Consider the following 13705-nt stretch of genomic DNA (forward strand, 5'->3'; position numbering starts at 1 on the left):
TGGATTTAAGATGGGAGAGATGGTAGGATGAGCAAAGAGTGAAAAATCATAAACTGTATAACAAGAACATCAAAGGAAGAACCAGGGCTGGGATGAAAAGGGGATCACAGAAGAAACTGTACAACAATGAGTAAAAATTACATCAATGTAATTGAAAATTGCAAGAAAAAATGCAAACCAAACAAATGAAAATCAGAAAGAAAAGTCATGGGTGTAAATGTAAGTTGAGCATGTTGCCAAAGGGAAGTTTAACATGTGACCTGGAGAGGTTGCGGATCCATCCAGCAACCTTTAAACTGAACAACCCCTTATCACTCGAGGTACAGCCTTTTCTCGCAAAAGACTCCAAAGCTATTCAAACGTTTAGAGTTTGGAAGGGGATGAATAGAATTGATTTACCGAGCACAGATTTATTTATCTCAAAAAGTCATAGGAACGAAAGTACAGTGGCATTAGTTTTCCTATTGCCAAGACAGTGAAATAGAAAACATTTTGACAACTTAAAATATAGAGGACTGGAGAACAACAAGAGCAAGAAGGAATTCATTCACACATTTCCCCTCTCTGTTTTTTGTGGATCTCACTACTGTCTCCCACCTTGTTATTCCTACCCACTGAAAACCATTTAATGCCTCATCTTTAGTCAGACAATTTTCCTTTCTGGTAGCCTTCGCCTCTACTTGCATATTTTAGGGCCCTTTGCAATTTGCAGAGGAACAAAAATAAAGTTCTATCTATAGCTTGGCTTTCGCCACGGGTCAGAATAAAATATGAATGTGCCTCCTTGTGCTGCGCCAGCTAAACATCGCAGGCCATGTACTGACCTCCAGTCACTCAAGACAGTCTGTAGCCACAACCACATAATCAGAGACAAGCCCAGGTTAGACAACTTAAGAGGGAGACCTGATAAATAGGCATATTTTAAATCAATATATCTGTTATGACACTTTAAAAGACCATGATAAAAAGTTAAAGTTGAAAGTTTGGTGAAATTATCCATCGATGTACATAATCCAATCTGCTTAATCAAATTCAGGTCGTGGGGGGGGGGGGGACTGGAGCCTATCCCAGCTGTCATTGGGCAAGAGGCAGGGTACACCCCTGGACGGGTTGGCTAGTCCATCACAAGGCCACACAGAACACACAACCATCCACCCTCACACTCACTCCAAGGGACAATTTAGAGACACCGACTAACCTAACATGCGTGTTGTTTTTGGACAGTGGGAGGGAGCCGGAGTAACCGGAGAGAACCCACGCATACACCGTGAGAACATGCAAACTCCACACAGAAAGGCATTCGAACCTGGAACCGTCTTGCTGTGAGGCGACGGTGCTAACCACCACACCACCATGCAGCCCTTGATGTAATTATGCGCGTGTGTACATTTTTGACGAGTAATAATGACACAGTGATGCGCAGGCTATTTCTGGCAGGAAACACGTGGAACCAAATTCAGTTCAAAAAAAGACTGCATGCAGTTTTCAGCCCAAGAAGAGCAGAGAGCACAAAACAACCTGGAATTGATACGAAAAAGGCATCGGCATCTTAAATTAGAGATTTTGCATTTTAATATGCAAATGTGCCCTGAGATGAAATAATGTGACTTGAACTGAATTTGTTACTTTGAAAAAAAAATAAAAAAAATAAAAAAAAGACACAGTGACAGCACCTCTTGTCAAAGAAGAAATGTCTCTTTATACGAATTTAAAATAATTAACTGGCATAGCAGCCAAGTCTCACTTGGAAATGGGTATGGCGAAAAGCGTGGGAAAACATGACAGGCTTTACAAAACAAGCTTGGAACTTGTAAATCTGTATCTTTTGGGTATGCAGTAGCTTGTTGTGACAGGGCTTAAAGCAACACTAGAGAAAGTCTGTGAACCTTAAATCTATGTTGCTCCTGACTCATCTTGAAGTACACTGACATTTTTGTTATGCACATTCCCAGCCCGGAAACTGCCCTAAAAAGCCCAGGGGCTGAGGTACCGCAGTTCACAACTTTTTTTTGCAGCCCCAAACTCACACCTTTCTGCTTTGCAAGGCCTGTAAAAAACTTACTTCAAATCAGGAAATCCATCAAAGCTATCCAACCGTGAAAAAAATAACAAGTTGGGACAAGTTAAGAGTCTGATAATGGCAGCTACAGAGGAGTTGACGTAGGTGTGACGAACGTCAGCAATGGCCACTCTCCATCACTGACCAGCTCTACTTAGAGCACTTCTGGCTGGTTAACGTTTGATCGTGTCAGTGATGGATGCTGCATCCTATTACTTAATATAAATTGTTATTCAACTTGATAAACCATCTGGTGAAATGTAAAGGAACCAACAAAGTACGAAAAAAAATAATAATAATACAAAACAAAAAAAACAATTGTTTTTTGTTTTGTATTATTTTTATACAATCTCAGTAACTGAAAATAAATCTGAGCTATGACAGCAGAATAAGCTTTGCATACCTATTTCCTGTTTGAAAGTTGTGCCATTTAAGCCGTCACCACTTTAGTGGATTTTTCTGGCTACAAAGAGCAGATACAACAGTGATGTGAATGTAGAGTAGTATGGCTGGGGAATTCAGCCATACTACGGTTTTACAATTTTTTTTTTGTACCGTGCTCCAATGTAGAAATTAGACATTTTCTTTGGGGCTTGGGTTCGACACAGAACAGTCAACTGCTAAGCACTAGTAAAATGACAAATGGAAAAGTGATGCCACCAATACAATTCAGGGTCTTCCCCACTCCTTCTCTTCTTACAAGTAATCAATACCGTCTGAAACGTCCCCTGGAGCTGCATTCACAGGGCGACTGTATGCACAGAGGCAAAATCTAACACTGCTCACAGAAACTCACTCACTGTACAGACATGTAAACTCGGTTGGTAATAAGAGTGTCACATGTGCGTTTATCAGTATATTTCAAAACGATCCGTGCCACAAAACGTCTTTTCTCTACTATGTAATGCCGTACTGTTGGTGGGCATCTAGAAAACAGTAGGTGCATTTTAGAAAAATCTTCTCCTTTTAAATCTTCTAAAATAATATTTTCCCCCAAAAGAAAACAACATATTGTGTGTTGAATGTGATTTGAACATACCACACTGATTAAGAGACTAATGTATTGTAGTTTGAACCCATCCGTCCATCCATTTTCTATACCGGCTTCATCTAATTCGGGGGCCGCAGGGGGGCTGTAGCCTATCCCAGCTGTTGTAGGACGAGAGGCGGGGTGGTGCACCTTGGACAGGTCACACAGAGATAAACAACCATGGACGCTCACACTCACTCCTCGGGGTCACATTTAGAGACACCAATAACATGCATGCTTTTGGGCGGTGGGAGGAAGCCGGAATACGCGAAGAGAACCCACGCACAGAGGGAACATACAATCTATACACAGAACGGCCGCAGCCGGGATTCGAAACCAGGAAACCCTCTTGCTGTAGTTTGAAGCCACTTTCTCTAAAAATGTCACTTCTTTCACTTTAAGAAAATAAATATAAAAAATATACTGTTATTACAATATAATTGGCCTTGGAAACGCTCATTGGCTCCATTTTGATCGTCTCTTCATGATTATTAATGGCACCTTATTACACAGAGTATTACACAGTGATTGAACAGTAAGACACTGATCGAGTGCCTTTATAACTATGGCAAATTTCAAGCAAACGACAGCGACTATTAGGAGCCATTTCCAGGCCTTGCTAGAGTGTGCAAACATAACTGTGACAGGGTACCAGTTTGTCATACCCCAAGATTGTTCAACATACAGACAAAGACATTTCAAGGAATAAAGTATTTTCACAAAATCTCATATTGACCAAAGCTTTATGGAGGAGAACAGCTGCAGTTTTCTGCTTAAACATATGTGTAACATATGTATGTGTGTATGATGGTTTAAAATTCTTAAAGAGTAATTGAAATAATTTATATCATTTACATCCCGCAACATTTCAGCTGTCCTAAACTTTACGCTGGCATAACCTGACACCTCATAGGTTTAGTTTAATTCAGATGGGAATTCCACTCATGTAAAGTGAGACGTATTCATTTCCTAATTTAGACAGATCACAGAGGCACCATTTCTGAAATTATTTAGGGTTCAACGGTAGAGTTGGGGTGCATCTTAGTGTTTTTCTTTTTTCACAGAATTTGTTTAAACTTTTCCCCCCCTGATCTCACATCAATCAACCTTCAAAGCACTCTCAGTCTGGATAAAAAAACGTGAACAAAGACTCTGAAGCACTAGGAGTTCAGAGGAGTATACTGACCATCCCATGTGACCAGTGACCAAACCTTCCCAGCTCAAAATCCAATCTAAAGAAAATAATACTGTCAGAATTTACTAAGACTCTAAGTGATAAATAAGGGGCTGAAAGCTCTGGACACAGGGATCTTTATGGTTGGCACAAGTATTTATGGGAGTATTTAAAATAGTCGGGCACATAATTCATTTCTAATTAAGCCATTATTTACCACCCAAAAAAACGATTAATTAGAATAAATCTAAATTTTGCATATGAAATGGCTATAAGGGCTTATGTGATGAGGAGGCACTGCTGGGGAGATATGATCCGTGGTGGAGATGAGATAGTTTCTCCTTGTGTTAAATGGCTTGGAATGCCAGAAGAAGAGGTTTTCAGAACACACCGACTGCCAAGACACATTATTCTTCGTTTGGCTACTGGAGTAAATTAAAGACGAAGAGAGGACCTTCAACTACTACAATAATGCATCAAAAAGCTCCCCCCACAATCCTTTCCTTTTTATTTTTCCAGTTCTTGTCAACATGCAGTTTCATGATGTTTCAGGCCAGATTTCAAGGTTTGCCTGTAATGTCCCTGATTCAGAGGTTCTGTAGTCCTGTTTAGAATGCTCAAACCAAACCAAAAAAAGAAGAAAAAGTAAACCGTCCACACTGGTAATGTCTCGCTTTTAAGCGTGATGGGACAACAGGTTGACATTCAGTCACACAGGCGTGCTAATGAAGAACTGTGATCCACCACAGCCTGCGCAGGATGCACTGCTACAACATTCCTTAAGTTTATCCCAATTAACAAACTTGTCCCCTGGGAGCAAGAGGCATTTACCGGACTAATTCAAAAGTTCTGAATGCATTATAGCGTTCAAAGCACTGACGGTAAACACACTCCTTCTGACAAAGAGGGATCATTTAATCAGATTGTTTTAGTGGATGCGTCCGCATTTTTAAAAAAAAACACTTAAAACATTTAAATCTACTACGCTTGATGAAAAACGAAAAAAAAACAACATTATAATAAAACAATGCAGGGTACTGTTAGGGTTAGTTAATGGTCTCAAATGGCCAAGAGAAAGGGGGATGTTGCTCATCTTGCGCTCAAAATTTCCTGACAAACACAATACACCAGCCGTTCAAGAGACTATGATTGATGAATCTAAGGTAGAGTTTTGTCACACAAGAGTGAGCATGAAAGACTAGTCTTACATGATGCAGCTCTCTGCTCGATCCTGAAAATTCAATCTTATTTCATTGTAAAGCATGTCTGAATATGTAAACACACTTGTTTTTGTTCATAAGAACAAAAAACGTGTGTGTCTGTACAACATTTGGGCACGTTTATGTTTAAATATATGCATTGATCAAATTCAAATCAAACAACAACAACGTCCAGTTTTACTTCTTTTCGGTAAGGGGGCAAAAGAAGAATTTGATGTTTTTGTAACTTTTTGTTACTTTTTGCCTTAGTCTAAAAATTACGCATACCCAGGTGAGATCAATAATTCAAACATATAACCGGGCTTTCCACATAGTTGTGGTTGCAAAACTACAATGAGCTAAATGACTGGATGATTTAGCCTTGCCACCAAACTTTCTCTCACCAAAGGCATGAAGAAAGTGTAAAATAAAACCAAAAAAAAACTAGATAATGCTGAGTGGCTAAACACAGACATTACTATGGGTTTGTTGTTCCACTTTAATTTAGTCAGACTCATAGAATTTACTAAATAGGCTCCCACTCCATTCTTTTATTATGGAAAAACTGGTATAAAAAGAAACAGATTAATGTTGCTGAATTAAAAAAATTGCTTTAAACCCATTAGACTGGCTCCACAGAGAGGGGAAAAAAGAGAATCTTAACATCCCCTGTTACAGCTAGGGGTCTTGGTCAAACTGCTTCTCCCTCTTTTGTCTATTTTCATGTAACATTAAGTAACACATTTAGTTCTTAAAAGTTGTAAAACCTAACTAACTTTCAGCATCGTCCCAGTAGGCTGGATGTATTGCCAAAGGCTTCAACTGTGCTTACAACATAAATAAATACCATAATAATAATAATTGCATTGAGCAATTTTTTATTTTTTTGTACAAACAACATCATTTCACTGACAGGAATAAGAGCCAGACAAAAAAGGCCTCGAGCATAGGGAAGCTTGAATAGAGCACAAGCTTTAATTAAAAGGTCAAGTCTTTATAGTTTCCAAAAGTTATTTCCCAGTTGTGCCTGTTTTTTTTTTGTTTCTTTCTTTCTTTTGGGAAATATTTCTAGAGTTCAAATAAACAATCTCAGGGGTACAATGTCGCTCTTTTGGTAGATCATTAGTAAGAACTGTTTAATGATATCCAGCTCTAACCTTTACATTGTAAAATTGTAGCATTTAACTGTGTTAAATGTTGTACTTGCCTCACGCAGACTATAATGAGAAAAAAAAACTAATTTTGTATAGAACTAATTACATTGTATTCATATCAAAAATGGTGTCATTATGGCATTCGCACTGTTCCTCGGCCCACAGTGATCTGGAACTAGCAAGTAGTAAAATAACCCATTTTTAAAAGAAAATTCTTCTTTTTAGATTTAATTTCCCCGGTAGAGATAGGAACAATGACAACAGGCAGGGATATGGGAGAGGGAGGCGAGGTATGACATGTGTTTAAGGCTCCACTTGCTGGTAATGAACCACAGACTCATTGCCGATGTCATTTGCAAGCATGAGGTAGCGTGCTTCTTGCCAAAGTATCTAATTTTACACTACAATGTCCACATCTGCTATCAGCATAATTACATAGTTTAGCTACTTTTTAGATATTAGAAAATCTGCAGGTCGAGATAAGTAGGAGCCTTACTTTTGAAAGATAGCAGATTATTTTCTTGCATCACATTTTAACACATCTATTCACTGCTGATAGTGCCAAACTCCATTTTCTTTTCATATCTTACAGATGCCTTGTAAATCTCTTGGGTATATATATTAAATATATTGCCATTTTCTTTAATTTGATTGCATTGTTTACCAATTTCTTTCTTTATCTGTATCTATCTACGCTGGCATTTGTCTGCTTATGTTTATTGTTATTGCACCACAACTTCATCTGTGCACACTGTGAGATGGTTTGAAAATGACCAGTTTGTGGAGGCTTAATGTATCCTATTCAGATTTCTAAGCGTAACAACAGCCACTAATTTTCACATACCAACAAGCTTGATCTAAACAATCTTCAACACCCTTTTTTTTTGGTCCTCTCACTGACTTAAACGGAGGTAAATTCTTAGAAACAATGCTATTCTTGGTCTGTTTCCCACAGCTACATCAAACATTAACATTTAAGAAGTTACAATCTTCGCTCTCAAGACTTATTTTTTCTATCCATTCCTAAAGCCTGGGTTGTTGGGAATAAGGACATTCAAATATGTTGATTCCTTTAACAGAATAAATCTGCCAAATCAGCTGGATCTGAAGGAAGTGGTTTCATTAAACAAATTAAAATCATTATTATTATTTCTTTTTTCATTATTTGGAAGCGGAAACATCTGTCTACAAATGCTATGGCTGTATATAATTGCCCAGATTTGACCTGTGATGAATGAGGATGACATTTTTAGATACTTTTCATGTTACTTGATGCGTGCACTTTGCTGTTGTCTCTTTAGTTTTGTCATACTGCCCGTCTTGGAGAGGACACTCCGCAAAACTCTTTGCAAAAGAGTTTGAATGTCAAACGTTAAATTTTCCTGGTCAAATACTGGCAACGAATGATTAGAAAGTGTGGTCATGTTTGATCACTCGCAGTGCAGTTCAGAGTTTACGTTTAGATCAAACTGTCTTTTTCTTACCTTGACCACATCCTGGCAACTCTGATGTTACTCTAAAGTTAGAAAGGCCATAGTTTATCAAGTTTATTACATGGATGCCTAAAGACAAGTGGGTAATCTTTTTGTTACAGGCTATATTCTAACAATGGGTTACCGACTTGATAAACCTAGAGAAAACAGCAGGGACTGTTTTATAGCAGGGTATCATCAGACATATTGTGCCAAGTTCATTTTCTGAAATGTTAATTGAAATTGTACTCTAGCACATCCAGGCAGAACATAACGTGAATATTTGCTCTATTTATCTCTAGTTATAGACGAGCGAGAGACGCTACTATCTGCAGAAGACTGAAAAAAAAAAAGAACAGTATCATTATAGGTCAACTCAACGAGCTGAATAATTGTACTGCTCACCTTTCCTCTTGAGTGCGAGTTAGACGGGACAGACTAAAGTTATTCTACATGGAAACGTGATGGATTGCTTATTGGTAAGATGAGGTTCAGCGTTCGATGGCAACAGTTCAACTCGCATCACTCAGTGGCATCGGGTGCCCTTAGCACCGTGTTGGCAGAGCGATGTTTGAATAATGCTAGTCCTATATGTGGAACAAAACTTATATTCAGTCTTTCAGTTCATTATCACTTGATTAATTATCCAATCATTCACTTATGCAAGAGAAAAAACTTTTTAAGTTGGGTTATTAGCCTCAATTAAAATTGTAGATGTTGATCTAAATTGTGTATTTCCTTCTTATGCATTATGCCTGAGTCGATAGTCTGCCCAGTCTCATCGAGCCATGCGGGTGACCGTGTAAAGTGGTGTTAAAAATACATGCAGCAAGCTGGTTTGCTGCCCCTTTAATCAGCTTTAAAGGGGAGACAATGATAATCTAATGCTGATTGGAACCATTATCACTGATCTTTTTTTTATTCTTTTCTTTCCTTTTATTTTTTTAAGTTCGGCTGATGTATTTGTCAGTTATTGAATGTAAAAATCAATTATCAAGTCAATTCAGAGGGGTTAGAGGAGAGACAGATCTGCGTGTAACAGAGGTTAAAAATAAAGAATTCAGTACCTTACGGTTGAACTCTGTAGGATCCTTTCCATCAACTAGTGAATGGCATGAGTAAATCTTTAACAAGGTGAGGGAAAACTCTTTTAAGCTGATTTGTACTGAACTATTAAAACTAATTATTGGGAAAGATCCATGGATCTGTATCAAGAAGCTGATGGCACTTTTCTGCTCCTTGTTATTTGTCTATTGTACCTTGTTTACTTCTTCGTCTTTTTTTTTTTTTTTTTCTCCACACAAATTTGACTTTTAAGAGTTTAGGTCATCCTTTTTTTAAAAAAAATAAAAATTCTAACAAATTTTCTAATTTTGTTTTTAACTCCTTCCTGTTTAAAAGGAGTAACAAATAATACTGCATAATACAGTACAGACATGATTCAGCCAGGCCACCAACAAAAGAAAAGAAGATGTTATTTATTCTTTTGCAGTTGACAGTAATGACCCACAGTACAATCTGATTGCCTGTTGTCCTCTAAAGTCAGCAGCCTGGCCTGTTTCACCATGAGGGAGGACGTCGTTGCATTAGCTCTGTAGCATTAGCTCTGTAGCATTAGCTCTGTAGCATTAGCTCTGTAGCATTAGCTCTGTAGCATTAGCTCTGGTTCCTGCCTCTATGGCCACAGAACATGACACAAGAAGAACGTAAATAGCATGAGATTTGGTCTGCTGCCTCTGAGATCGTGACACCAACTTGTTAATCCTATTCGTATAATATGAAAATGAAGCACCTTTCACTATTTGTCCCTACAGTATGATTGCTGATAGAACAGAAGTGTGTCTTTTAGTGTAGTTGTGCATGAACAGTGAACGAGTGAATGAAACGCTTACACATAGATTTTGCAGAGTCATTTGTACTGGTTAAGGTCAAGTCAAGACAACGAGTCGACTTCATATCACGATGAACAAGGCAACGTCCTACACTTTATGTTTCAAGACCTAAACGTGTCATTCTGCACCACTCGCCAAGCTTAGACAGAGTAACAATTGGGGTTAATCAGAAAAGAAAAGGGAAATGTATCTATTCATATATAAATACACTTGCGCTTTTATCTTAGAGCTACCTTCAAACTGAATGACTTCAACCAAATGGTGTGCGTGATTTGACCCTCTGACAACATTTGCCTTTCTGATACGGCCTTCTGCTGTGCACCATATCCTGAGAAGGTTACGGTTGGGTGGTCAGATGGATAACCTTTCCATGAGTGCTCTTTGCAGAGCAGAGATTACTCTTAGATGGTTTACGCTGCCCAGGCTGCCTATTGCATGTCTGGAGCTGTTAGAAACATGCTGAATAATGAAACTGACATCTTTGTGTTAAAGTAGCTAATGCTATGCACAAGGATGTGAGCAATAGTCACGTAATCCCTTGGGGAAATACTACACAGCTCAGCCAGATGAGGTTCCCTGTCAGCAAGGACAGATAACAGAATAACTGGTATTTCGAGACTTTTGTGGGACAGGGAGTGACAGGGAGTTTATCAGTCTTGTATTCAAATGTATCCTCTTTGCGCAGCGTATGTATGAAAAGGTAGGGCATCGAATTGAGTGGTTGAGATTGTTTGCGAGGTAAATAGCATGTCACAGACATCAGACAACAGAGTAAATGTCCTGGTGGAATTTCCTGCCAACTGCTATCCATTACAGTATTTAACATAACCACCCCCTACAAAGTAATAAATAATATATAATGCCCAAAATTTCAGTGTAAATAATGTGTATACTGTACTGACTATTTTGTCATTAAATCTAGTACATCATCATTGTGTACTGTACATAATAAGAGGGCCAAAGAAAAACATTTCATAAACAGATCTCTACGAAATCCTATAATAGAGTGTATCCACTGGCAAAAAATAAATACACAAAAAATAAAGTAATCAAATAGATCAGGTCTATTGATGGTTGGTGCACTACAGAACAACGTAACGTCATCAGTCAAATGAATTCACACGAAAGGTAAACTCAGTACGTTTATTTCCTTAATAATTTGTTTGATTTAATAACCTTGTCTTGCATTTGTAAATAAAACAATAATGCAATTAGTTCAGTATAATACAACTTTATCAACGTAACGATAGGATGTACTCAGCTTTGTTACATTGACTGTTGAGTATTCTGCCTTCAGTTGGCTCTACAATTTTGCATTGATCCACAAAGTGAAACATCTATGCGATTACAATATCTAATACAATTAAGAAAAAAGATCAGACGGTTTAATGTATCTTCCTACGAATGAATGTAACCAATGCTTCCTGTAGAATTACAGGCCCACTGGCGTTTTAGAGGTGCTGTTCACATTGACTTCATTACTCATCCTAAATTATTAATCATCCCCGACATGGAGTCAGAATTGGTCAGGATCAGATGGCAAGTGACATGCACTTCTATACACCCAGATATATTATAATCTTTAAAGTTTCAATATAATTATTTGGCTTTTTTTCAAAAGGATAAAAAACTGGTTTGCAACATAGATACACATACATACAAAGCAAACTGATTTTTACATCCCATTTGCTTGCCTTCCCTTATTGTCCCATTTGGGAGCAATGGTCTATTTTTTGATAGAAAAAAAATGCTATAAATGAAACCGTTCTCGACAGTAAAATCATTAACCTCTTTGCCCTTGCGTCTAATCCCACGATCCTGCTTCTTCGCTTAAAAAAAAAAAAAAAAAAGAAAAAAAAAGAACTGGAGAAGTTCATTTCTCTTCCCCTTTTTTTGCATCGTTTTGTGTTTCCTCCTGCTTTATTTGAAAGTAACTGTGAAATTCAAGCCGAAGTTTGAATTTTATTTTTCCTTGTTTTCAGCACATTTCCAGGACACGGGCTAAACCTCAAACACCTTGCATAAATACAGTTGTGTAAAGTGATAAACAGCATGGGATCGATGGGGCATTTCCACAAACTTTATGCGTAATTCAACATGGCGTAAATAACGAGGGTATCCTCCAATTCAGTCAGCCCCTTTCAATCATTAAAGCTCAACTTGACAAAGGAGCACCCCAGGCTCAACAGGATATGAAGTCAATGTATGTGTCTGAATAGCTTGAGATTTGAATGTCTGGGAGAGCTGTTAAAAACCTTTTAGCCAGATTTTGAAGTCTTTATTTACGGTACTTGGCAAGATTTTTGTTTTCTCTTACCTGAAGTAGAAACCCATTATTACAGCGTATGTTCAATGATGGAATATTGAACGGCTCGCTGACTCATTCACCTCAATATGAGCAGTGACTGAATCCACCAATGACCCCTGTCACTTGACCTTCACATCTTACATGGTACTACATGATTTGACTTGTAAAGTCAGTGGCTATGGCAACCATGAAGATACAGCGTGCGACTGCAATGTTCCCTTGACAGTGATCCAAGGGAAAGAGAGTTTATACGTTTTAATATGACTCATAAGATACAAAATTCCTGTTGGTAAAATGTGAACCGAGGACACGAGTGTCAAAAAGTCGTGTATTTTTGGCTAAATATAAGGAGTACGTGTTGTGCCAACATGAATATGGGTGGACTGGCCTGTGCCAAACCGAACTGTCCAGGCTGGGCCATATGGGGACATGGCACTGAGAGAGGCTGGATGTACAAAAACAGAGGGACAGAGCGACTGACCACGACAGATTTACTAATACATCTCACTTTTCTTCACTCAAATTTCTTTGAGGTGGTCGAGCAGGGTCATGCAGATAATTCTATGTGGACGACACATTAAAGCTAAACCTTGTTCATGATTCCTAAACTGTAATGTGATTTTTGGAGAAACCAGCCTACCTCGTTTTTCGAAATTATGCTTGATATCATCGTCCTTGCAGATCATGTCCGTATGTCTTCCAATGCCAAGGTCAACTCCATAGTCGTCCAGGACCTTCCCATCGCAGAGCTTGTTGTGGAGCTGGTTGGGTGTGGAGTTAAGTGAATGCCCGCCTCCATCATCCTCGTCACAGTCGTAATCATCGAGGATTGGGGTCTCTCGAATTGGCATTCCGATGACAGAGCTGCCGTGTTGATGAGCGCCTCGGGAGCTCCGGTAGCTGTCACGGCCCTGCTGACCGAGCAGAACGGACGGAATGTAGTGGATCTCATGGGTGGCCTCAGTACTGGCACTCTTTTGAGGGATCCGGCGACGTTTGCACCATCGATGACGGGTATACAGGACAAGCGTGAAGAGGAGGATCAGGAGCAAGAGGGCAATCAGGCCTCCCTGAATGAAAGCAAAAGAGGAAAGAAAAAAAAAAAACACTGAATGTCTGAAGGACAAGTTGTAAGAGCCCATTTCACTACCCAGGCTCCGCCCTCGCAGTGACGCAACACCTTCGGCTCTGCTACACTTACTCAGGCCAACTGCTCATTCAGGTGGATTCGAGTTCCCGAAAAAATGGGAACTCCACCCACTTTGTCGGGAAGCAACCAACTTTGAGCAGCGCCAACCAAGGCGGGTTCAAGGTAGTGACGTGGTTGAACTGCCACTCAACCCATGGATTGTACACGGAAGCGCTTCATTCAATATCAACATGGAGCAGCGTCAAGCTTTTGACACTGCTGTAGATG

General features: G+C 39.0%; 1 protein-coding gene across 2 annotated transcripts in view; it reads right to left on the minus strand.

Annotated features, from left to right (window-relative positions):
* Positions 1–13705, minus strand: part of astn2 (astrotactin 2) — a 285626-nt gene that overhangs the window by 193146 nt on the left and 78775 nt on the right. For both annotated transcript variants that reach the window (XM_075456540.1, XM_075456539.1), the window contains exon 3: positions 12929–13358. In XM_075456540.1, the coding sequence (XP_075312655.1) occupies positions 12929–13358 (430 nt within the window). The remainder of the gene's footprint in view (positions 1–12928; positions 13359–13705) is intronic.

The sequence above is a fragment of the Odontesthes bonariensis genome, chromosome 22, assembly GCF_027942865.1.
Source record: "Odontesthes bonariensis isolate fOdoBon6 chromosome 22, fOdoBon6.hap1, whole genome shotgun sequence".
Classification (NCBI taxonomy): domain Eukaryota; kingdom Metazoa; phylum Chordata; class Actinopteri; order Atheriniformes; family Atherinopsidae; genus Odontesthes; species Odontesthes bonariensis.